This window comes from Ranitomeya variabilis, chromosome 6 (genome assembly GCF_051348905.1).
Source record: "Ranitomeya variabilis isolate aRanVar5 chromosome 6, aRanVar5.hap1, whole genome shotgun sequence".
In the NCBI taxonomy this organism is placed as follows: Eukaryota; Metazoa; Chordata; class Amphibia; order Anura; family Dendrobatidae; genus Ranitomeya; species Ranitomeya variabilis.
In genome coordinates this window covers 238,954,069-238,977,160 of record NC_135237.1, presented here as the reverse complement: position 1 = coordinate 238,977,160, position 23,092 = coordinate 238,954,069, and the positions used below count along the sequence as shown (strand labels likewise).

The following is a 23,092-nucleotide window of genomic DNA, read 5'->3' as shown; positions in this document are numbered from 1 at the left end:
GGCAGGCCAAGAAAAACATCAGAAAAGGCAGAGAAGAATGGTGAGATCAGTCAAGGACAATCCTCAGACCATCTCCAGAGAGCTGCAGCATTAACTTGCTGCAGATGGTGTCACTGTGCATCGGTCAACTATACAACGCACTGTGTTTTTTTGCCGCCATGCATAATGCCTTTTTGTATTGCCAAACAACTCAATCTTGGTTTCATCAGTCCACAGGACCTTCTTCCAAAAAGAAATTGGCTTATCCAAATGTGCTTTTGCATACCTCAGCCGACTCTGTTTGTGGCGTGCTTGCAGAAACGGCTTCTTTCGCATCACTCTCCCATACAGCTTCTCCTTGTGCAAAGTGCGTTGTATAGTTTTTTTTTTTAAATGTTAATATATAAAATCATGCAGTTATTATAGCTTCCTGTGTAAATAAAACATAAATTCATGTAAAAAGGTTTTTTATGTTCAATTCCTGATTTGAAATGAAAGCTCTAAGGAAAAAATAAAAGATAAGATTAATTTCATATTTATTAAGAAACAAAATAATTAAAATATCTTATACATATGTATATATTTAATAAATGTATTTAATGTAATTCTAAGTATTATTACTGGAATAAATTCTAATTATTCCAATATATATATATATATATATATATATATATATATATATATATATATATACACTCACTGGCCACTTTATTAGGTACACCATAGGTAACGGGTTGGACCCCCTTTTGCCTTCAGAACTGCCTCAGTTCTTCGTGGCATAGATTCAACAAGGTGCTGGAAGCATACCTCAGAGATTTTGGTCCATATTGACATGATGGCATCACACAGTTGCCGCAGATTTGTCAGCTGCACATCACCACCACCAGCCTGAACCGTTGATACAAGGCAGGATGGATCCATGCTTTCATGTTGTTTACGCCAAATTCTGACCCTACCATCCGAATGTCGCAGCAGAAATCGAGACTCATCAGACCAAGCAACGTTTTTCCAATCTTCTACTGTCCAATTTCGATGAGCTTGTGCAAATTGTAGCCTCAGTTTCCTGTTCTTAGCTGAAAGGAGTGGTACCCGGTGTGGTCTTCTGCTGCTGTAGCCCATCTGCCTCAAAGTTCGACGCACTGTGCGTTCAGAGATGCTCTTAGGCCTACCTTGGTTGTAACGGGTGGCGATTTGAGTCACTGTTGCCTTTCTATCAGCTCGAACCAGTCTGCCCATTCTCTGACCTCTGGCATCAACAAGGCATTTCCGCCCACAGAACTGCCGCTCACTGGATTTTTTTTCTTTTTCGGACCATTCTCTGTAAACCCTAGAGATGGTTGTGCGTGAAAATCCCAGTAGATCAGCAGTTTCTGAAATACTCAGACCAGCCCTTCTGGCACCAACAACCATGCCACGTTCAAAGGCACTCAAATCACCTTTCTTCCCCATACTGATGCTCGGTTTGAACTGCAGGAGATTGTCTTGACCATGTCTACATGCCTAAATGCACTGAGTTGCCGCCATGTGATTGGCTGATTAGAAATTAAGTGTTAACAAGAAGTTGGACAGGTGTACCTAATAAAGTGGCCAGTGAGTGTATATATATATGTATATATATATATATATATATATATATATATATATATATATATACGAAACCAGGGGAAAAAGGCAGCACTCCAGTTCTTTTTAAAGATGAAAAAAACTTGTGAAGTTTATTCAGACCCACATCTCTATACAACGTTTCGGCTCACACTGAGCCTTTCTCAAGCAGTGGGTGGTAACATTTCATGTGCTTTTATACATATAATCACCAATCATTTACATCATTTGATAGCCATACATGTGTTTCGACTAAGCGTGCATCAATATAATCATTAAAACTTGCTCCATGTGCTCTCTTGTACATCATAAAGTGCATTGTGCGGAGGTGCTCTAGTGCAGATATTTATCTCCATATTCATCTCACTATTACCACTTTCCTATATTTTATCCATATCTCTTATAATGTATATATATTTTTGTTGTTGTTAGTGTTGAAGTTAGAATTGAGGGGTTTCCACTGTTTAGGCACATCAGGGGTCTCCAAACGCAACATGGCGCCACCATTGATTACAGCCAATCTTGAGTTCAAAAAGTCAAATGGTGCTCCATCCCTTCCAAGCCCCGACGTGCGCCCAAACAGTGGTGTACCCCCACATTTGGGGTACCAGCGTACTCAGGACAAAATGGGCAACAACTGTTGGGGTCCAATTTCTCCTGTTACCCTTGCAAAAATAAAAAATTACTTGCTAAAACATAATTTTTGAGGAAAGAACAATTATTTTTTATTTTCACGGCTCTGCGTTATTAACTTCTGTGAAGCACTTGGGGGTTGAAAGTGCTCACCACACATCTAGATAAGTTCCTTCGGGGGTCTAGTTTCCAAAATGGGGTCACTTGTGGGGTGTTTCTACTATTTAGGCACATCAGGGGCTCTGCAAATGCAACGTGATGCCCGCAGACCATTCCATCAAAGTCTGCATTTCAAATGTCACTACTTCCCTTCCGAGCCCTGACGTGTGCCCAAACAGTGGTTTACCCCCACATATGGGGTATCAGCGTACTCAGGAGAAACTGGATAACAACTTTTGGGGTCAAATTTCTCCTGTTACCCTTGCAAAAATTAAAAATTCTGGGCTAAAAAAATATTTTTGAGGAAAGGAAACACATTTATTATTTTCACGGCTCTGCGTTATAAACTTCTGTGAAGCACTTGGGGGTTCAAAGTGCTCACCACACATCTAGATAAGTTCCCTTGGGGGTCTAGTTTCCAAAATGGAGTCACTTGTGGGGAGTTCCTACTGTTTAGGCACATCAGGGGCTCTGCAAACGCAACCTGACGCCCGCAGAGCATTCCATCAAAGTCTGCATTTCAACACGTCACTACTTCCCTTCCAAACCCCGACGTGTGCCAAAACAGTGGTTTACCCCCACATATGGGGTATCAGCGTACTCAGGAGAAACTGGAAAACAACTTTTGGGGTCCAATTTCTCCTGTTACCCTTGGGAAAATAAAAAATTGTGGGCTAAAAAATCATTTTTGAGAAAAGAAAAATTATTTTTTATTTTCATGGCTCTGCGTTATAAACTTCTGTGAAGCACATGGGGGTTCAAAATGCTCACCACACATCTAGATTAGTTCCTTTGGAGGTCTAGTTTATAAAATGGGGTCACTTATGCAGGAGCTCCAATGTTTAGGCACACAGGGGCTCTCCAAACGCGACATGGTGTCCGCTAATGATTGGAGCTAATTTTCCATTCAAAAAGCCAAATGGCGTGCCTTCCCTTCCGAGCCCTGCGGTGCACCCAAACAGTGGTTTACCCCCACATATGGGGTATCATCGTACTCAGGACAAACTGGACAACAACATTTGGGGTCCAATTTCTCCTATTACCCTTGGGAAAATAAAAAATTCTGGGCTAAAAATCATTTTTGAGGAAAGAAAAATTATTTTTTATTTTGACGGCTCTGCGTTATAAACTTCTGTGAAGCACCTGGGGGTTATAAGTGCTCACTATGCATCTAGATAAGATCCCTGGGGGGTCTAGTTTCCAAAATGGGGTCACTTGTAGGGGAGCTCCAATGTTTAGGCACACAGGGGCTCTCCAAACGCGACATGGTGTCCGCTAACGATTGGAGCTAATTTTCCATTCAAAAAGTCAAATGGCACGCCTCCCCTTCCGAGCCTTGCCGTGCACCCAAACAGTGGTTTACCCCCACATATGAGGTATCGGCGTACTCAGGAGAAATTGCCCAACAAATTTTAGGATCCATTTTATCCTGTTGCCCATGTGAAAATGAAAAAATTGAGGCTAAAAAAAATTTTGTGTGAAAAAAAAGTACTTTTTCATTTTTACGGATCAATTTGTGAAGCACCTGAGAGTTTAAAGTGCTCACTATGCTTCTAGATAAGTTCCTTGGGGGGTCTAGTTTCCAAAATGGGGTCACTTGTGGGGGAGCTCCAATGTTTAGGCACACGGGGGCTCTCCAAACGTGACATGGTGTCTGCTAGCGATGGAGATAATTTTTCATTCAAAAAGTCAAATGGCGCTCCTTCCCTTCCGAGCCTTACCATGTGCCCAATCAGTGGTTTACCCCCACATGTGAGGTATCGGTGTACTCAGGAGAAATTTTCCAACAAATTTTAGGATCCATTTTATCCTGTTGCCCATGTGAAAATGAAAAAACTGAGGCTAAAATAATTTTTTTGTGAAAAAAAAGTACTGTTTCATTTTTACGGATCAATTTGTGAAGCACCTGGGGGTTTAAAGTGCTCACTATGCTTCTAGAAAAGTTCCTTGGGGGGTCTAGTTTCCAAAATGGGGTCACTTGTGGGGGAGCTCCAATGTTTAGGCACATGGGGGCTCTCCAAACGCGACATGGTGTCCGCTAAAGATTGGAGCCAATTTTTCATTGAAAAAGTCAAATGGCGCTCCTTCCCTTCCGAGCCCTGCCGTGCGCCCAAACAGTGGTTTACCCCCACATATGAGGTATCAGCGTACTCAGGACAAATTGGAAAACAACGTTCGTGGTCCAGTTTCTCCTTTTACCCTTGGGAAAATAAAAAAATTTTCGCTAAAAGATCATTTTTGTGACTAAAAAGTTAAATGTTCATTTTTTACTTCCATGTTGCTTCTGCTGCTGTGAAACACCTGAAAGGTTAATAAACTTCTTGAATGTGGTTTTGAGCACCTTGAGGGGTGCAGTTTTTAGGATGGTGTCACTTTTGGGTATTTTCAGCCATATAGAACCCTCAAACTGACTTCAAATGTGAGGTGGTCCCTAAAAAAAATGGTTTTGTAAATTTTGTTGTAAAAATGAGAAATCACTGGTCAAATTTTAACCCTTATAACTTCCTAGCAAAAAAAAATTTGTTTCCAAAATTGTGCTGATGTAAAGTAGACATGTGGGAAATGTTATTTATTAACTATTTTGTGTCACATAACTCTCTGGTTTAACAAAAAAATTCAAAATGTGAAGATTGCAAAATTTTCAAAATTTTTGCCAAATTTCCGTTTTTTTCACAAATAAACTCAGAAATTATCTACCTAAATTTACCACTAACATGAAGCCCAATATGTCACGAAAAAACAGTCTCAGAATCGCTAGGATCTGTTGAAGCGTTCCTGAGTTATTACCTCATAAAGGGACACTGGTCAGAATTGCAAAAAACGGCAAGGTCATTAAGGCCAAAATAGGCTGGGTCATGAAGGGGTTAAACCATTCCTTCAATTTTAATGTTCTAAAAAATCTCTCCAAGTCTATTTGCAGATTAAACCAATCTGTATGTGAGCATGGGGCAAAGGATAGTCCTCTACTCAAGATTGAGACCTGTGATTGTGTTAATACCTTTTCAGAGATGTTAATTACGAGGTCTGTTCCCGTTTCTTGTTGGCTGCCTGCCTCTGAGGTTGTTGTCTGTTCTTCTCTGGCTTTCTTTTGTTCACGGTGATGCCGCTTGCCTCCTCTCCTCTTGCGCTTGTTTGACCATCTGTTACATTTTCCTGTTCTATAAGAAAAACCATCACCATCGTTATTCATTAGCCTCTCATCATCCTGACCATATCGGTTTCTCCTATCACCACCTTCCTTTTTCCATATAGGCTTATTGCTTTCCCTCTGCCACATATATACATGTCCCAATTCATAGTCCTCTAAGTCTCTGTTCCACTTTCTTCTTTTAATTTCTTCTAGTTCATTCCGCAATTTCACACATTCTTTGTCAATTTTTTCTTTAAATATATTCCATTCTTCAATTGTTATTTGTGTCTTAATTCTACATTCAAATCCTTCTATGTTTTCTTGTAGTTTCTTGATCTCATTTTGCAAAAACTCTATATTTAATAAAATAGTGTCCATAGCATATTTGTTCGATATCATGACAAAGCGTGCACAATATGATGTATTCCCTTGAAATAAATTTGGGCGTATATTTGACCTTAAGCCCCTGGGAATTTTGCCTTCTTTATAATACTGGCCCAAAGTCATCATATGTAACTGCAGATTAATCATGCGTTTGCTGTCGCTTTCATACTTTTAATTAGTTTTAATTCTAGTATAGATGGCGTCTTTAAAAAAAATTGCCTCTCCATCAAGCCCACCAAGGATACGTTCCTCATCTTCAGATGTATATAAAAACACTCCATGCTCCATGACACTCTTCTCCATGGAACAACAAAAATGGCTTCAGAGTAAATATTTAAGTGTAATACATAGTTACATAGTTACATAGTTACATAGTTATTAAGGTTGAAGGAAGACTGTAAGTCCATCTAGTTCAACCCATAGCCTAACCTAACATGCCCTAACATGTTGATCCAGAGGAAGGCAAAAAAAACCCATGTGGCAAAGAGTAACTCCACCATGGGGAAAAAAATTCCTTCCCGACTCCACATACGGCAATCAGACTAGTTCCCTGGATCAACGCCTTATCAAGGAATCTAGTGTATATACCCTGTAACATTATACTTTTCCAGAAAGGTATCCAGTCCCCTCTTAAATTTAATTAATGAATCACTTATTACAACATCATACGGCAGAGAGTTCCATAGTCTCACTGCTCTTACAGTAAAGAATCCGCGTCTGTTATTATGCTTAAACCTTCTTTCCTCCAGACGTAGAGGATGCCCCCTTGTCCCTGTCTCAGGTCTATGATTAAAAAGATCATCAGAAAGGTCTTTGTACTGTCCCCTCATATATTTATACATTAAAATAAGATCACCCCTTAGTCTTCGTTTTTCCAAACTAAATAGCCCCAAGTGTAATAACCTATCTTGGTATTGCAGACCCCCCAGTCCTCTAATAACCTTGGTCGCTCTTCTCTGCACCTGCTCCAGTTCAGCTATGTCTTTCTTATACACCGGAGACCAGAACTGTGCACAGTATTCTAATTGTGGTCGAACTAGTGACTTGTATAGAGGTAAAATTATGTTCTCCTCATGAGCATCTATGCCTCTTTTAATACATCCCATTATTTTATTTGCCTTTGTAGCAGCTGCCTGACACTGGCCACTGAATATGAGTTTGTCATCCACCCATATACCCAGGTCTTTTTCATTGACGGTTTTGCCCAGAGTTTTAGAATTAAGCACATAGTTATACTTCTTATTACTTCTACCCAAGTGCATGACCTTACATTTATCCCCATTAAAGCTCATTTGCCATTTATCAGCCCAAGCTTCTAGTTTACATAAATCATCCTGTAATATAAAATTGTCCTCCCCTGTATTGATTACCCTGCAGAGTTTAGTGTCATCTGCAAATATTGAAATTCTACTCTGAATGCCCCCTACAAGGTCATTAATAAATATGTTAAAAAGAAGAGGGCCCAATACTGACCCCTGTGGTACCCCACTGCTAACCGCAACCCAGTCCAAGTGTGCTCCATTAATAACCACCCTTTGTTTCCTATCCCTGAGCCAGCTCTCAACCCACTTACACATATTTTCCCCTATCCCCATTACTCTCATTTTATGTAACAACCTTTTGTGTGGCACCGTATCAAAAGCTTTGGAAAAGTCCATATACACTACGTCCACTGGGTTCCCTTGGTCCAGTCCGGAACTTACCTCTTCATAGAAGCTGATCAAATTAGTCTGACATGAACGGTCCCTAGTAAACCCGTGCTGATACTGGGTCATAAGGTTATTCCTCTTCAAATACTCCAGTATAGTATCCCTTAGAATGCCCTCCAGGATTTTACCCACAGTAGAGGTTAAGCTTACTGGCCTATAATTACCGAGTTCAGTTTTTGCCCCTTTTTTGAATATTGGCACCACATTTGCTATACGCCAGTCCTGTGGTACAGACCCTGTTATTATGACAATGTCTATTTTGCTGTGTACGTATTTCCGGACAAAAATAGATATAAAAATTGGAACAGCACAATGCTCACCAATGGGTGCCAGGCCTCCTAGGTAAGACGGTCCATTCATCCACCCAAATAGTATACCAAACCAGGGAAAAAAAGGCAGCACTCCAGTTCTTTTTAAAGATGAAAAAAACTTGTGAAGTTTATTCAGACCCACATCTCTATACGACGTTTCGGCTCACACTGAGCCTTTCTCAAGCAGTGGGTGGTAACATTTCATGTGCTTTTATACATATAATCACTAGTGTTGAGCGATACCGTCCGATACTTGAAAGTATCGGTATCGTAAAGTATCGGCCGATACCGGCAAAGTATCGGATCCAATCCGATACCCGATACCAATATAAGTCAATGGGACTCAAGTATCGGACGGTATTCCTGATGGTTCCCAGGGTCTGAAGGAGAGGAAACTCTCCTTCAGGCCCTGGGATCCATATAAATGTGTAAAAGAAAGAATTAAAATAAAAAATATCGCTATACTCACCTCTCCGACGCAGCCTGGACCTCAGCGAGGGAACTGGCAGCGTTGTTTGTTTAAAATTCGCGCTTTTACTTGGTTACGTGAAGTCCCGGCTTGTGATTGGTCAGGGCGGCCATGTTGCCGGGACGCGGACCAATCACAGCAAGCCGTGACGAAATTACGTCACGGCTTGCTGTGATTGGTCCGCGTCCCGGCAACATGGCCGCCATTAACCAATCACAAGCCGTGACGTCACGGGAGGCTGGACACGCGCGCTTTTTAAAAAGCACGCGTGTCCAGCCTCCAGTGACGTCCCGGCTTATGATTGGTCACGACGCCATGTTGCCGGGACGCGGACCAATCACAGCAAGCCGTGACGAAATTACGTCACGGCTTGCTGTGATTGGTCCGCGTCCCGGCAACATGGCCGCCATTAACCAATCACAAGCCGTGACGTCACGGGAGGCTGGACACGCGCGCTTTTTAAAATGGGCGCGTGTCCAGCCTCCCGTGACGTCCCGGCTTGTGATTGGTTGCGCCGCGGTCAACCAATCACAAGCCGGGAGGCTGGACACGCGCGCATTTTAAAATTTTAAAATGGGCGCGTGTCCAGCCTCCCGTGACGTCCCGGCTTGTGATTGGTTGACCGCGGCGCAACCAATCACAAGCCGGGAGGCTGGACACGCGCGCATTTTAAAATTTTAAAATGGGCGCGTGTCCAGCCTCCCGTGACGTCCCGGCTTGTGATTGGTTGCGCCGCGGTCAACCAATCACAAGCCGGGAGGCTGGACACGCGCGCATTTTAAAATTTTAAAATGCGCGCGTGTCCAGCCTCCCGGCTTGTGATTGGTTGATCGCGGCGCAACCAATCACAAGCCGGGACGTCACGGGAGGCTGGACACGCGCCCATTTTAAAATGCGCGCGTGTCCAGCCTCCCGTGACGTCACGGCTTGTGATTGGTTGCGTCTCCCATGTGACTGCGACGCAACCAATCACAAAGCCGGGACGTAATTTTAAAATCCTTAAGGACCTGAAATTACGTCACGGCTTGCTGTGATTGGTTGCGTCCCGGTCACATGGGCGGCACGCAACCAATCACAAGCCGGGACTCACGTAAAGGAAAGAAAAGCGCGAATTTTAAACAAAGAACGCTGCCGCTTCCCTCGGTAAGGTGCAGGCTGCGTCGGAGAGGTGAGTATAGCAATATTTTTTATTTTAATTCTCTCTTTTACACATTTTTACATTAATGTTGTTTCGATACCGATACCCGATATCACAAAAATATCGGATCTCGGTATCGGAATTCCGATACAGCAAGTATCGGCCGATACCCGATACTTGCAGTATCGGAATGCTCAACACTAATAATCACCAATCATTTACATCATATGATAGCCATACATGTGTTTTGACTAAGCGTGCATAAATATAATCATTAAAACTTGCTCCATGTGCTCTCTTGCGCTGCCAATAGGCCTCCACGTTGATGTGTAACCCTTTCAGGTCACATCATCCCTGCAGCAGGACCCATATAAGTGCAACTCTGTCAAGCCTAGTATCCAAGAGGTGTATTTTATATAAGGACTCTATAGGTTATGTATAAAGGAGGTTATGGAGAGAAAAAGGAGAGGTTGCTTTTTATAAAAAAGAAGAAAAAATAAGTCTACCATAGACAGATATTGCTTGCTATGTTAATATTTATTTGAACTTATACAGATTATCTCAACTGGTCAGCAGTCCAACTATGGGTGTGTTTATACTAAATATACTCTCTCCATAGAAACAATTATTGGGAATAAGAGCATATATATTTTTTTAGAAATTTTTGTACATATTCCCAGTGTGTTCCATTCCATCATCCGACAGAGCAAGGGGCATATATATCTTCTTGAGAATGGAGATGTCTCTAAAAAACACAAACATTACATATATTAAAATTGGAGCATTTTATCCAAAATTACATATTTTACACTAATAACAGGAGTATATACATCTGATTCCTAGATTCATAGCTTTTAGGGCTGATACATGCTAGGATGGATTTTAAATTCTACATTGAGGCCTTTAGAATCCGGCAGGGTAAGGGACACTAATGAAAACAAAAATATATATACATTATAAGAGATATGGATAAAATATAGGAAAGTGGTAATAGTGAAATGAATATGGAGATAAATATCTGCACTAGAGCACCTCCGCACAATGCACTTTATGATGTACAAGAGAGCACATGGAGCAAGTTTTAATGATTATATTTATGCACGCTTAGTCAAAACACATGTATGGCTATCATATGATGTAAATGATTGGTGATTATATGTATAAAAGCACATGAAATGTTATCACCCACTGCTTGAGAAAGGCTCAGTGTGAGCCGAAACGTTGTATAGAGATGTGGGTCTGAATAAACTTCACAAGTTTTTTTCATCTTTAAAAAGAACTAGAGTGCTGCCTTTTTTTCCCTGGTTTGGTATATATATATATATATATTTCAAAAAAAGAGGCAGTACTCCATTGTTTCAGTGAAACAATGGAGTGCTGCCTCTTTTTTTGAAATATATGAAACTTGGATGATCTGTGGACTGGTTGTCTGGGGGCCTTGCACCCGAAGATAAGTATCTCTGTGCTGTTCCTTTTTCTTTTCATATATATATATATATATATATATACACTCACCGGCCACTTTATTAGGTACACCTGTCCAACTTCTTGTTAACACTTAATTTCTAATCAGCCAATCACATGGCGGCAACTCAGTGCATTTAGGCATGTAGACATGGTCAAGACAATCTCCTGCAGTTCAAACCGAGCATCAGTATGGGGAAGAAAGGTGATTTGAGTGCCTTTGAACGTGGCATGGTTGTTGGTGCCAGAAGGGCTGGTCTGAGTATTTCAGAAACTGCTGATCTACTGGGATTTTCACGCACAACCATCTCTAGGGTTTACAGAGAATGGTCCGAAAAAGAAAAAAAATCCAGTGAGCGGCAGTTCTGTGGGCGGAAATGCCTTGTTGATGCCAGAGGTCAGAGGAGAATGGGCAGACTGGTTTGAGCTGATAGAAAGGCAACAGTGACTCAAATCGCCACCCGTTACAACCAAGGTAGGCCTAAGAGCATCTCTGAACGCACAGTGCGTCGAACTTTGAGGCAGATGGGCTACAGCAGCAGAAGACCACACCGGGTACCACTCCTTTCAGCTAAGAACAGGAAACTGAGGCTACAATTTGTACAAGCTCATCGAAATTGGACAGTAGAAGATTGGAAAAACGTTGCTTGGTCTGATGAGTCTCGATTTCTGCTGCGACATTCGGATGGTAGGGTCAGAATTTGGCGTAAACAACATGAAAGCATGGATCCATCCTGCCTTGTATGGAGCATCTTTGGGATGTGCAGCCGACAAATCTGCGGCAACTGTGTGATGCCATCATGTCAATATGGACCAAAATCTCTGAGGAATGCTTCCAGCACCTTGTTGAATCTATGCCACGAAGAATTGAGGCAGTTCTGAAGGCAAAAGGGGGTCCAATCCGTTACTAGCATGGTGTACCTAATAAAGTGGCCGGTGAGTGTATATATATATATATATATATATATATATATATATATATATATATATATATATATATATATACATATAAAAATACAGTTAATATAGTCTGTACTTATACAAATATGCTACAGTATTTACTGTATACTATATTAATATATATATATAACTGCAGAAATATATTGTATAAAATAATTACATATTAATAAATAACACATTGTATATCTCATCTACACATCATATAATATGATTACATTTTTAGCCAATTCCTAAACCAAAATTTACCTCTCTGTCAATAATCTGTTGGAAAGCTCTATTTAACAAGGTAATTTTTAAACTTATGAGCTGAGATAATGGAGTGTTCAGTTGAGCTGCCCCTGGGATACTCACTTGTTTCTGTCTGTCAATTTCCGCCATCTTTACAGACAGATCTGACCCTTCAGCTTTTAACCCTTTCAGTGCAGCTTCAGTGGAAGACTCATAGGGTTTGTAGCAAATATGTAATTTTCTTCGTACTTCATAGATTTGATTTTGGGTCAGTTTTGGAGATTTTGATTTTGGCTTCTGATAAGATATAATTCTGCTTGGTTTAAAAAACTTAGTATGATTTGTTTTCCTTTCAAGATTCTCATGTTTTCTAGAAAAATCGAGGGATTGCGCACATTCATATAATGAATCTTTTTGTGAAGCAATAACACGAGATACAGGATTTAGGAATCTAAATTTGTTTACAAAACAATTTATCATTGATTTTTTATTGGAATTAGTACTGACCAGTCTGTAAACCCTTTCAAAAATAGACATGAAGGTAAAAGTACATTCTTTCCGGCCAATCCTCAATTTTAGAAGAATATCAAGATCTAGATAATTTTCTTTTAATCCACAAAATATCAAAATTTTTAATCTTTCTACATCAGTCATTTCTTCATGGAACTCATCCTGCATTTTTAATGAGAATCTTCTGATAAAAATTACTGGTAGCCAAATTTTAAACAATTTATTTTTCTCCTGATTAGTCGGATCATACTTATCGGCAAAACTTTCAAAAATCTCTGAATTTCTGCACACATCGATTTTGTCATCATATGCAGGAATGATTTTGCATAATTTTAACAAGGTTTTTCTAGATTTAATTTGGAGATGGGCCTCTGAGTCTTCTTCTATTTTGGGCCCTTCTACATCTGTCTCTTGTACATCATCTTTGTCAGTTGTCAGGTCTCCTACGTGTCCGCCATCTTGTTTTTCATCATGAGGCACAAAGTCAAGGTCACCTTGAGTGGCCATTAATGACATGCGCTTCACTTCTTCATCTTCCTCACTCTTCACATTGCAGTCAATCTTGGGAACATCATTAATTTCCATTTCCTTAGAAATTCTTTCTACACAATCTTTTTTGGACTTCTCTGTATCAAACTCATGAAATACATTAACCATGTGTAATATATCTTTCAGTTGCTCTTTTTCTTTTTTCCTAGATACTAGCTTAGAATCTAACTTTAAATTTGCGATCTTGCATTCTGCAAATAAATGTCTTCAAAAGGAGATTTGTAGTTAAATTTCCGCGCTGCCGCTAAGATGAATTTCAGGAGAGTATAGTTGATTCACAGTGGTTTTATTCAACACGTTTCAGGGGTCTCATGCCCCCTTCATCAGGAAATACCATACCAGGTGTGGTATTTCCTGATGAAGGGGGCATGAGACTCCTGAAACGCGTTGAATAAAACCACTGTGAATCAACTATACTCTCCTGAAATTCATCTTAGCGGCAGCGCGGAAATTTAACTACAAATCTCCTTTTGAAGACATTAATTTCTCTGGTCGGTGAAGACCTGTGGATCTGCAGCAGCCGCTATCTACATGCTCTAATCTCATCCTAACCAGGTGAGCAAATTTGGTGTATATTCTTCTTGTAACGTGGATAAGACCCTATTGCGCTTTTTGTCTCCCCATTGTTTTGCAATAATTCTGCAAATAAAGAAAGCCAAAATATTTCTACACTAGATCTGTACAAACTTACAAATTCTATCTGACTTGATTTAGCATAAGAATTAATCAAATCCATTGTTCTTACCTTGAGTTCCTCTGAAATATCTCAGCTTGTCTTTACAACGCTGAACTGTGAACTTCAGCACGGCTATTTTTAGCACGTCCGGCACTTGTAGTACTCTTACTACTTGTCAATTCAACTGACACCCGTTAGTCTCTGTAATTCGTAGGTTCTTCTTGTGAGATCTTTGTGACTTGAAGTTTTGAAGTGAAATTCATGAATACTTGCACAATATCTAGCGAACTCTCTTCCGTCGTCACCTTGTGTGCAAGAATGAAGGAAATTCACGTAAAAATAGCACAAAAAATCAAAACTGGCTGGCTCGGCCAATGTTAAATATGCTTATTTTGCACATTTATTTAATCAAGACTATTCACCAGGTGCATTACTCTTAAAGAAAAATGTCATGATATTCTCATGAAAAAGGTAGTGGTTTATTGAATTGTCCACAGAAAAATCATATTGCAGCAAAACATAAAAATAGACGAAATGGTTACGAACAGATTGTCCATGTGTAGATATCAGCACTTATACTCATCTTCCCCAAAGTTTGGATGCTAAAACCCGTCTGTCTGTGTGAAGTTTGAAGGTCATGATGGCTACTGCTGCCAGCTGTCCTTCCTTGTGACTTGTCAGATATCCATGGAGAATGCTGGTGAAGCAGGAGGTGGCAGTCCCACGTGACAAAAGACCCCCCACCCTCCTAAGAGCTGTGTTTATTTATGTGTCTACAGACCACGTGTTACCCTTTATATGGCATCGACTTATGCTCTGAACTCCTATATACATAAATAGCTTTTGTAACATCAGCAAGAAGCAATATGCTCGGTACAGGATTGAGATTTAAGAATAATTCAATAATTAATATTTAACACAGTCCAGCTCTGGAGCACGAGCATCTCATTAATGGAAAACTTCTAACACTGATTACACAAGAACCACAAGATGGATTTCTTCACCCCAGGTATCATTTTAATCAGTATAACAGCAGTAACATGTCAGTGTCTGTAGTTTACTTAGCAAAATTGTGCTGACCAGTGCGCTTTAAGCTTAAAAAAAAAATGTTAAAAACCTGTATGTAAATGAATCATTAATAGAGTAAAAAAAATAAAAAAATCACATTTACATATGTGAAACTACATATTATGTTCAAAGTTTATACATTTGCAGTAAAAAATGATGCTTGTTTATTTGATTTAGATGTTACGATTTTTTGCACACATCACAGTATCAAAAATGTTTTGTTTTCTTTTAGCTGCACCTTGTAGCGTTGAACTCTCCTTTTGCGGGTGACACTCGGGCCGATTTACAATGCTTTCAGCAAGCTCGTGCGGTTGGCCTAACATCTACCTTCCGAGCTTTTCTCTCATCACATCTGCAAGATCTTCACAGTATAGTGAGAAAAACAGATAGGTTTAACCTATCTATTGTCAATCTGAAGGTAAGACTGTAAGGGGGGAATTTGGCCGACAACTAGTTCCATGCCTCTAAACATCTTACATAAGGGTCCTTGGGTGTGTGCATGTGGCTGCAGTTTTGTTACGGACACCTTCAGGATACATTTTTGTGCAATTTGTGTGGTGCTGGACCCCTTTTAACTTCATGATGAAGAAAACAGATGGTGTTGCAAAAATAAAATCTTGTTTACTGAGGTTTAAAACATATATACAACGGTTAACAGGAACAATGCTTGACTTTCTCTCTGCACAATACAGAGGCACATTTGTAGTGGTTATGGAAAACGGCACAATACTTGTGAAGAATGTTACATATACACAACAGTGTATGCTGGCAGCCTCTATCTTCACAGTACAGGGCCACATGAGTCAATGTGTTATTGCACCCTAACTGCACTCTGTGAATGGTGTAGGGGATCTCTCACTGGCTACTACCTTACAGCCATACCCTAGCCTGGCTGATCCCATAATTCTTTCACTAAGACCTCCAGGTCTGGCTATAACTTAGACTTGCTATAAATCTTCTTGCATAGGTGCCACAACTTGCCTGCTATGAGCAAAACTGCCACCACTGTACATTGCTCCCTTGAAGGTCTGCTTCTTCACACACACCCAATTATGACAGAACTCTGAGGGTGTCCTTTCTTTCTCTCCAACTCTCTCCACTAAGTTTAAAAAGCAGTAAGTAACCAATAGTGCCCATCTACTCCTCCCCCACTATTAGCTGCCTCACCCCTAACAGGACATTGTAGCCAACTTAAGGGTAAAACACACAATAAAATACAATTCACACACAATATAATGACAGAGGTCTTCAGAAGAGGTGTTAGTCATCTTCTCCACTTTTACAAGAAGAATGTCTTTATGTCTTCACTGTTATACTAAATGCATATAATGATGTAACAAGGGTGACCAGGGTGGTAGTCCTGGCCGGGTTCACCCACAAAACACCGTCCACCAACACCCCAGCCCCTTGTACATGCAATACAGGGCTGTCACAGCTTTTTCCCCAGGAGTTACCTTCTCTTCTCTGGTCACCGTAGTCCAGGCAAATAAGGGTCTGGAAGGCAGCTGTACTCCAACAGGGAAAATAACTTTTATTGAACACAAATGAAAGGTGGACAAAAAGACAACTTTAAGGCTTCCTGCTCTCTCCCTGACTCTGGCAGCGGCCGTACCCACAACAACTGCAGCAGCCGAAGTTCGCAGTAGTCTACTCGCTGGAATCTGGGCACCGGAGAACCCTTCAGTGAATGCCCTGTCCCAAGTCCTGGGAGCCTGTGTTGTACTCCTTCAGTCCATATGAATCTTTGATCCGGGGCAACAGATCTCTCCCATCCTTGAGTCTGGCAGTGCCCTTTCAGTAGCACACGTCTGCCCTATCCAACGTATCCGGGCTCACTGACTGGGGACAGCAGCTTTCTCCTCTCTAGAAGCCCCTGACCCAGCCCACAAAATTAACTAGCTCCTTTCCCTAAAGGTACCTTCACACGAAACGACTTTGTAATGATATCGCTAGCGATCCGTGACGTTGCAGCGTCCTGGCTAGCGATATCGTTTCGTTTGACACGCAGCAGCGATCAGGATCCTGCTGTGATGTCGCTGGTCGCTGAATAAAGTCCAGAACTTTATTTGGTCGTCCGATCGCCGTGTATCGTTGTGTTTGACAGCAAAAGCAACGATACCAGCGATGTTTTACACTGGTAACCAGGGTAAACATCGGGTTACCAAGCGCAGGGCCGCGCTTAGTAACCCGATGTTTACCCTGGTTACCAGCGTAAAAGTAAAAAAAACAAACAGTACATACTCACCTGCGCGTCCCCCAGCGTCTGCTTCCTGACACTTACTGAGCGCCGGCCCTAAAGTGAAAGTGAAAGCACAGCGGTGACGTCACCGCTGTGCTGTTAGGGCCGGAGCTCAGTCAGTGTCAGGAAGCAGATGCTGGGGGACGCGCAGGTGAGTATGTACTGTTTGTTTTTTTTACTTTTACGCTGGTAACCAGGGTAAACATCGGGTTACTAAGCGCGGCCCTGCGCTTAGCAACCCGATGTTTACCCTGGCTACCCGGGGACCTCGGCATCGTTGGTCGCTGGAGAGCGGTCTGTGTGACAGCTCTCCAGCGACCAAACAGCGACGCTGCAGCGATCGGCATCGTTGTCGCTATCGCTGCAGCGTCGCTTCGTGTGAAGGTACCTTAAGCTAACATACATTTAGCAAATATGGTGAAACATCAGACATTACAAACACAGGACATACATTCCACAGTACAGAAACAACAAGACATTAATAAACAGGCACATAATATATGTACACAAGAGTGCACGGGGGGCACTCAGAATGAGGAGAGGGCGCAACACAGGGAACCTGCCAACCCCTTACAATGACATCAAGGGTTTATTCATGAAGCTGTTGAAACTACATTTCCCACAATTCACTGTAGCCAATCTAATTATCAGCGTAGTAACTCCATAGTAAACAGTTATGGGTGCTGTTCCTGTCAGGGCTGTGCTCCCTATCACACCTCAAGCACAGCCTGAATGGTTCAACTACCCAATGTATGTGATATCAATAGTGATAAGATATACATGGGCAATAGTGATGAGGGAGAATGCTCGAGGGCTAATAGAGCATCTTCAGCGTGCTATAATACTATGTTCTAGTCGTCCTCACTGCATATCTGACAGCTGTTCGACAGTCGCAACACATTCAGGGATTGCCTAACAAACAGGCAATCCCAGCATGTGTGCGGCTGTCGAACAAACATGAAACATGCAGCCACAGTGACTGAAACATAGTATTAGAGCACGCCGAAGATGCTCTATTAGCACATGAGCATGCTCGGATAACATGTCCTCTCTCCTCTCTAACCACACCCCTCTGCACCTTACCATCTAAGATGAAAGTCATAAAATAAAGGACTTTTCATTCAAGCTGCCATGGAGAGTGACGCATTATTTTTTCTGAATTATTTATATCTATATGTTGATATATGCTGAGCACCTCCAAATTGGACATATATGCTGATAAAGGCTCTATAATCCGGCTCAACTCCTCCGTACAAAGGATTACATGTTTTAACACTGGTGCCACTATTCACTTTCCTCAGTGACTAATATATATAATTTATTTTTTCTGTATTTTCATGACTATGAAAATTGTAAATTCACACTGAAGGCATCAAAACTATGAATTAACACATTTGGAATTATATACTTAACAAAAAAGTGTGAAACAACTGAAAATATGTATTATATTCTAGGTTCTTCAAAGTAGCCACCTTTTGCTTTGATGACTGCTTTGCACACTCTTGGCATTCTCTTGATGATCTTCAAGAGGTAGTCACCGGAAATGGTTTTCACTTCACAGGTGTGCCCTGTCAGGTTTAGTAAGTGGGATTTCTAGCCTTATAAATGGGGTTGGGACCATCAGTTGTGTTGTGCAGAAGTCTGGTGGATACACAGCTGATAGTCCTACTGAATAGACTGTTAGAATTTGTATTAAGGCAAGAAAAAAGCAGCTAAGTAAAGAAAAACGAGTGGCCATCATTACTTTAAGAAATGAAGGTCAGTCATTCCGAAAAATTGGGAAAACTTTGAAAGTGTCCCCAAGTGCAGTTGCAAAAACCATCAAGCGCGACAAAGAAACTGGCTCACATGAGGACCGCCCCAGGAAAGGAAGACCAAGAGTCACCTCTGCTTCTGAGGATATGTTTATCCGAGTCACCAGCCTCAGAAATCGTAGGTTAACAGCAGCTCAGATTAGAGACCAGGTCAATGCCACACAGAGTTGTAGCAGCAGACACATCTCTACAACAACTGTTAAGAGGAGACTTTGTGTAGCAGGCCTTTATGGTAAAATAGCTGCTAGGAAACCACTTCTAAGGACAGGCAACAAGCAGAAGAGACTTGTTTGGGCTAAAGAACACAAGGAATAGACATTAGACCAGTGGAAAGCTGTGCTTTGGTCTGATGAGTCCAAATTTGAGATCTTTGGTTCCAACCACCGTGTCTTTGTGTGACGCAGAAAAGGTGAACGGATGGACTCTACATGCCTGGTTCCCACCGTGAAGCATGGAGGAAGAGGTGTGATGGTGCTTTGCTGGTGACACTGTTGGGGATTTATTCAAAATTGAAGGCATACTGAACCAGCATGGCTACCACAGCATCTTGCAGCGGCATGCTATTCCATCTGGTTTGCGTTTATTTGGACCGTCATTTATTTTTCAACAGGACAATGACCCCAAACACACCTTTAGGCTGTGTAAAGGCTATTTGACCAAGAAGGAGAGTGATGGGGTGCTAAGCCAGATGACCTGGCCTCCACAGTCACCAGACCCGAACCCAATCGAGATGGTTTGGGGTGAGCTGGACCGCAGAGTGAAGGCAAAAGGGCCAACAAGTGCTAAGCATCTCTGGGAACTCCTTCAAGATTGTTGGAAGACCATTTCAATTGATTACCTCTTGAAGCTCATCAAGAGAATGCCAAGAGTGTGCAAAGCAGTCATCAAAGCAAAAGGTGGCTACTTTGAAGAACCTAGAATATAAGACATATTTTCAGTTGGTTCACACTTTAAGTGTATAATTCCACATGTGTTAATTCGTAGTTTTGATGCCTTCAGTGTGAATTTACAATTTTCATAGTCATGAAAATACAGAAAAATCTTTAAATAAGAAGGGGTGTCCAAACTTTTGTTCTGTACTGTATATACTATATATATAATTTATATATGTATATATATAATGTGTGTGTACATGTGTGTATATATATATATATATATATATATATATATATATATATATATATATATATATAGCTCAAAAAAATTGGGGGAACACTAAAATCCCACATCCTTGATATCACTGAATGAAATATTCCAGTTGTGAATCTTTATTCATTGCATAGTGGAATAGTGGAATGTATTGAGAACAATAGAACCTAAAAATTATCAATGTAAATCACAACTAATATCCCACGGGGGTCTGGAGTTGGAATGATGCTCAAAATCAAAGTGGAAAATGAAGTTACAGGCTGATCCAACTTCAGTGGAAATGCCTCAAGACAAGGAAATGATGATCAGTAGTGTGTGGCCTCCACGTGCCTGTATGACCTCCCTAGACACCTGGGCATGCTCCTTATGTCCTGATGAGGTGGCGGATGGTCTCTTGAGGGATCAACTCCCAGACCTGGACTAAAGGATCCGCCAACTCCTGGACAGTCTATGGTGCAATGTAATGTTGGTGGATGGTGACATGATGGTGACATGATGGTGACATGATGGTGACATGATGTCCCAGATGTGTTCAATCGGATTCAGGTCTGGGGAATGGGCGGGCCAGTCCATAGCTTCAATCCCTTCATTTTGCAGGACCTGCTGACACACTCCAGCTTAATGAGGTCTGGCATTGTCCTGCATTAGGAGGAACTCAGGGCCAACTGCACCAGCATATGGTCTCACAAGGGGTCTGAGGATCTCATCTCGGTATCTAATGGCGGTCAGGCTACCTCTGGCGAACTCATGGAGGGCTGTGCGGCCCCCCAAAGAAATGCCACCCCACACCATTACTGACCCACTGCCAAACTGGTCATGCTGAAGGATGTTGCAGGCAGCGGATTACTCTCCACAGCGTCTCCAGACTCTGTCACGTATATCACATGTGCTCAGTGTGAACCTGTTTTCATCTGTGAAGAGCACAGGACGCCAGTGGTCAATTTGCCAATCCTGGTGTTCTGTGGCAAATGCCAAGCATCCTGCACAGTGTTGGGCTGTGAGCACAACCCCCATCTGTGGACGTCGGGCACTCAGAACTTCCTCATGTAGTCGTTTTCTAACCGTTTGTGCAGACGCATGCAAATTTGTGGCCTGCAGGAGGACATTTTAAAGGTCTCTTGTTCCTTCTTGCACAAAAGCTAAGGTAGCGGTCCTGCTGCTGGGTTGTTGCCTCATATGCCCCCCCTCCACGTCTCCTGGTGTACTGGCCTGTCTCATGGTAACGCCTCCAGCCTCTGGACACTACGCTGACAGACACAGCAAACCTTCTTGCCACAGCATGCATTGATGTGCCATCCTGGAAGAGCTGCACCACCTGAGCCACTTGTGTGGGTTGTAGAGTCCGTCTCATGCTACCACGAGTGTGAAAGCACAACCAACATTCAAAAGTGACCAAAACATCAGCCATAAAGCATTGGTACTGAAATGTAGTCTGTGGTCCCCACCTGCAGAACCACTCCTTTATTGAGTGTGTCTTGATAATTGCCAATAATTTCCATATGTCGTCTATTCCATTTGCACAACAGCATGTGAAATTGATTGTAAAACAGTGTTGCTTCCTAAGTGGAAAGTTTGATTTCACAGAAATTTGATTTACTAGGAGTTATATTCTGTTGTTTAAGTGTTCGCGTTATTTTTTTGAGCAGTGCTACCTGGAGCACTTGGAGCACTGTGGAATGCACGCTCTGTCTGCAACAAACTGCCATTTATCCGTGACCTCTTCATCACCAACAAGCTCTCCTTCCTCTGCATCAGTGAAACCTGGCTCACCCCCTCTGACTCGGCCTCTCCAGCTGCACTTTCCTATGGCGGATTCCACCTCTCTCACACCCCTCGCCCCAGCAACAAACATGGAGGAAGAGTTGGCTTGCTACTGTCCGACACCTGCTCCTTTACTCCAATCCCGCTACCACCCTCTGCTACTCTTCCTGTTTGAGGTGCACTCTGTCCGCATGTATTCCCCCTCCAACTGGCTGTCATCTACCGCACCCCAGAACTAGCCATCTCCACCTTTCTCGACCATTTCACCACCTGGCTACTTCATTTCCTCTCTGCTGACATCCCCACTATCATTATGGGTGACTTCAATATCTCCATTGATACTTCCACCTCAGCTGTCTCTAAACTTTTATCGCTCACTGCCTCTTTCGGCCTTACTCAATGGTCCTCTGCGGCCACTCACAAAGATGGCGACACGCTGGACCACATCTTCACCCGCCTTTGCTCCCTTACTAGTCTCACTAACTCACCCCTTACCCTGTCTGACCACAACCTACTCAAATTCTCTTCCCTCTCTTCTCCTAGTGCACAACCCCCACTCCACTAACTCACCCTCTCAGAAATCTCAAACACCTCAATTTACAATCACTCTGAGTCCCTTCTTCCTCTTACAGACATAGCTTCTCTTCATGACACAGATGGTGCTGCCACTTTTTATAACACCACAATAACAGCAACACTCGATTCAGCTGCCCCCCTCATGCATAGCAAAACTCGTACAATCAACAGGCAGCCCTGCCTGACCAGTCTGAACAAAGAACTGAGACGGGCTTCCAGGGTCGCTGAGCAGAGATGGAAGCGATTCCGCTCTGTCGACCACTTCATTGCATACAAGCAGTCCCTCGCCAGCTTCAAGTCCACGCTCACTGCCGCAAAACAAACTTCTCATCTCACATATCCTCCCTGTCTCACAACCCTAAAAAGCTTTTCAACACTTTCAATTCGCTACTCCGTCCCCCAGCACCTCCTCCCTCCCCTCTCATTTCTGCTGAAGACTTTGCCTCTTTCTTTAAACAGAAGATTAGATGATCAGAGAAAGCTTTGGCCTGCAGCGCCTAGTGCCCCTCTTAGTTGCTAAACCCTGTTCCTCCAAAACCAGCTTCTCCACCATGACAGAAGATCAGCTCTCCACCCTCCTGTCA

General features: G+C 42.1%; 1 protein-coding gene across 1 annotated transcript in view; it reads left to right on the top strand.

Annotated features, from left to right (window-relative positions):
* Positions 1 to 23,092, top strand: part of COL15A1 (collagen type XV alpha 1 chain) — a 1,855,347-nt gene that overhangs the window by 1,807,764 nt on the left and 24,491 nt on the right. The window contains exon 36 of the mRNA XM_077269528.1: positions 15,202 to 15,387. Coding sequence (XP_077125643.1) covers positions 15,202 to 15,387 — 186 coding nt within the window. The remainder of the gene's footprint in view (positions 1 to 15,201; positions 15,388 to 23,092) is intronic.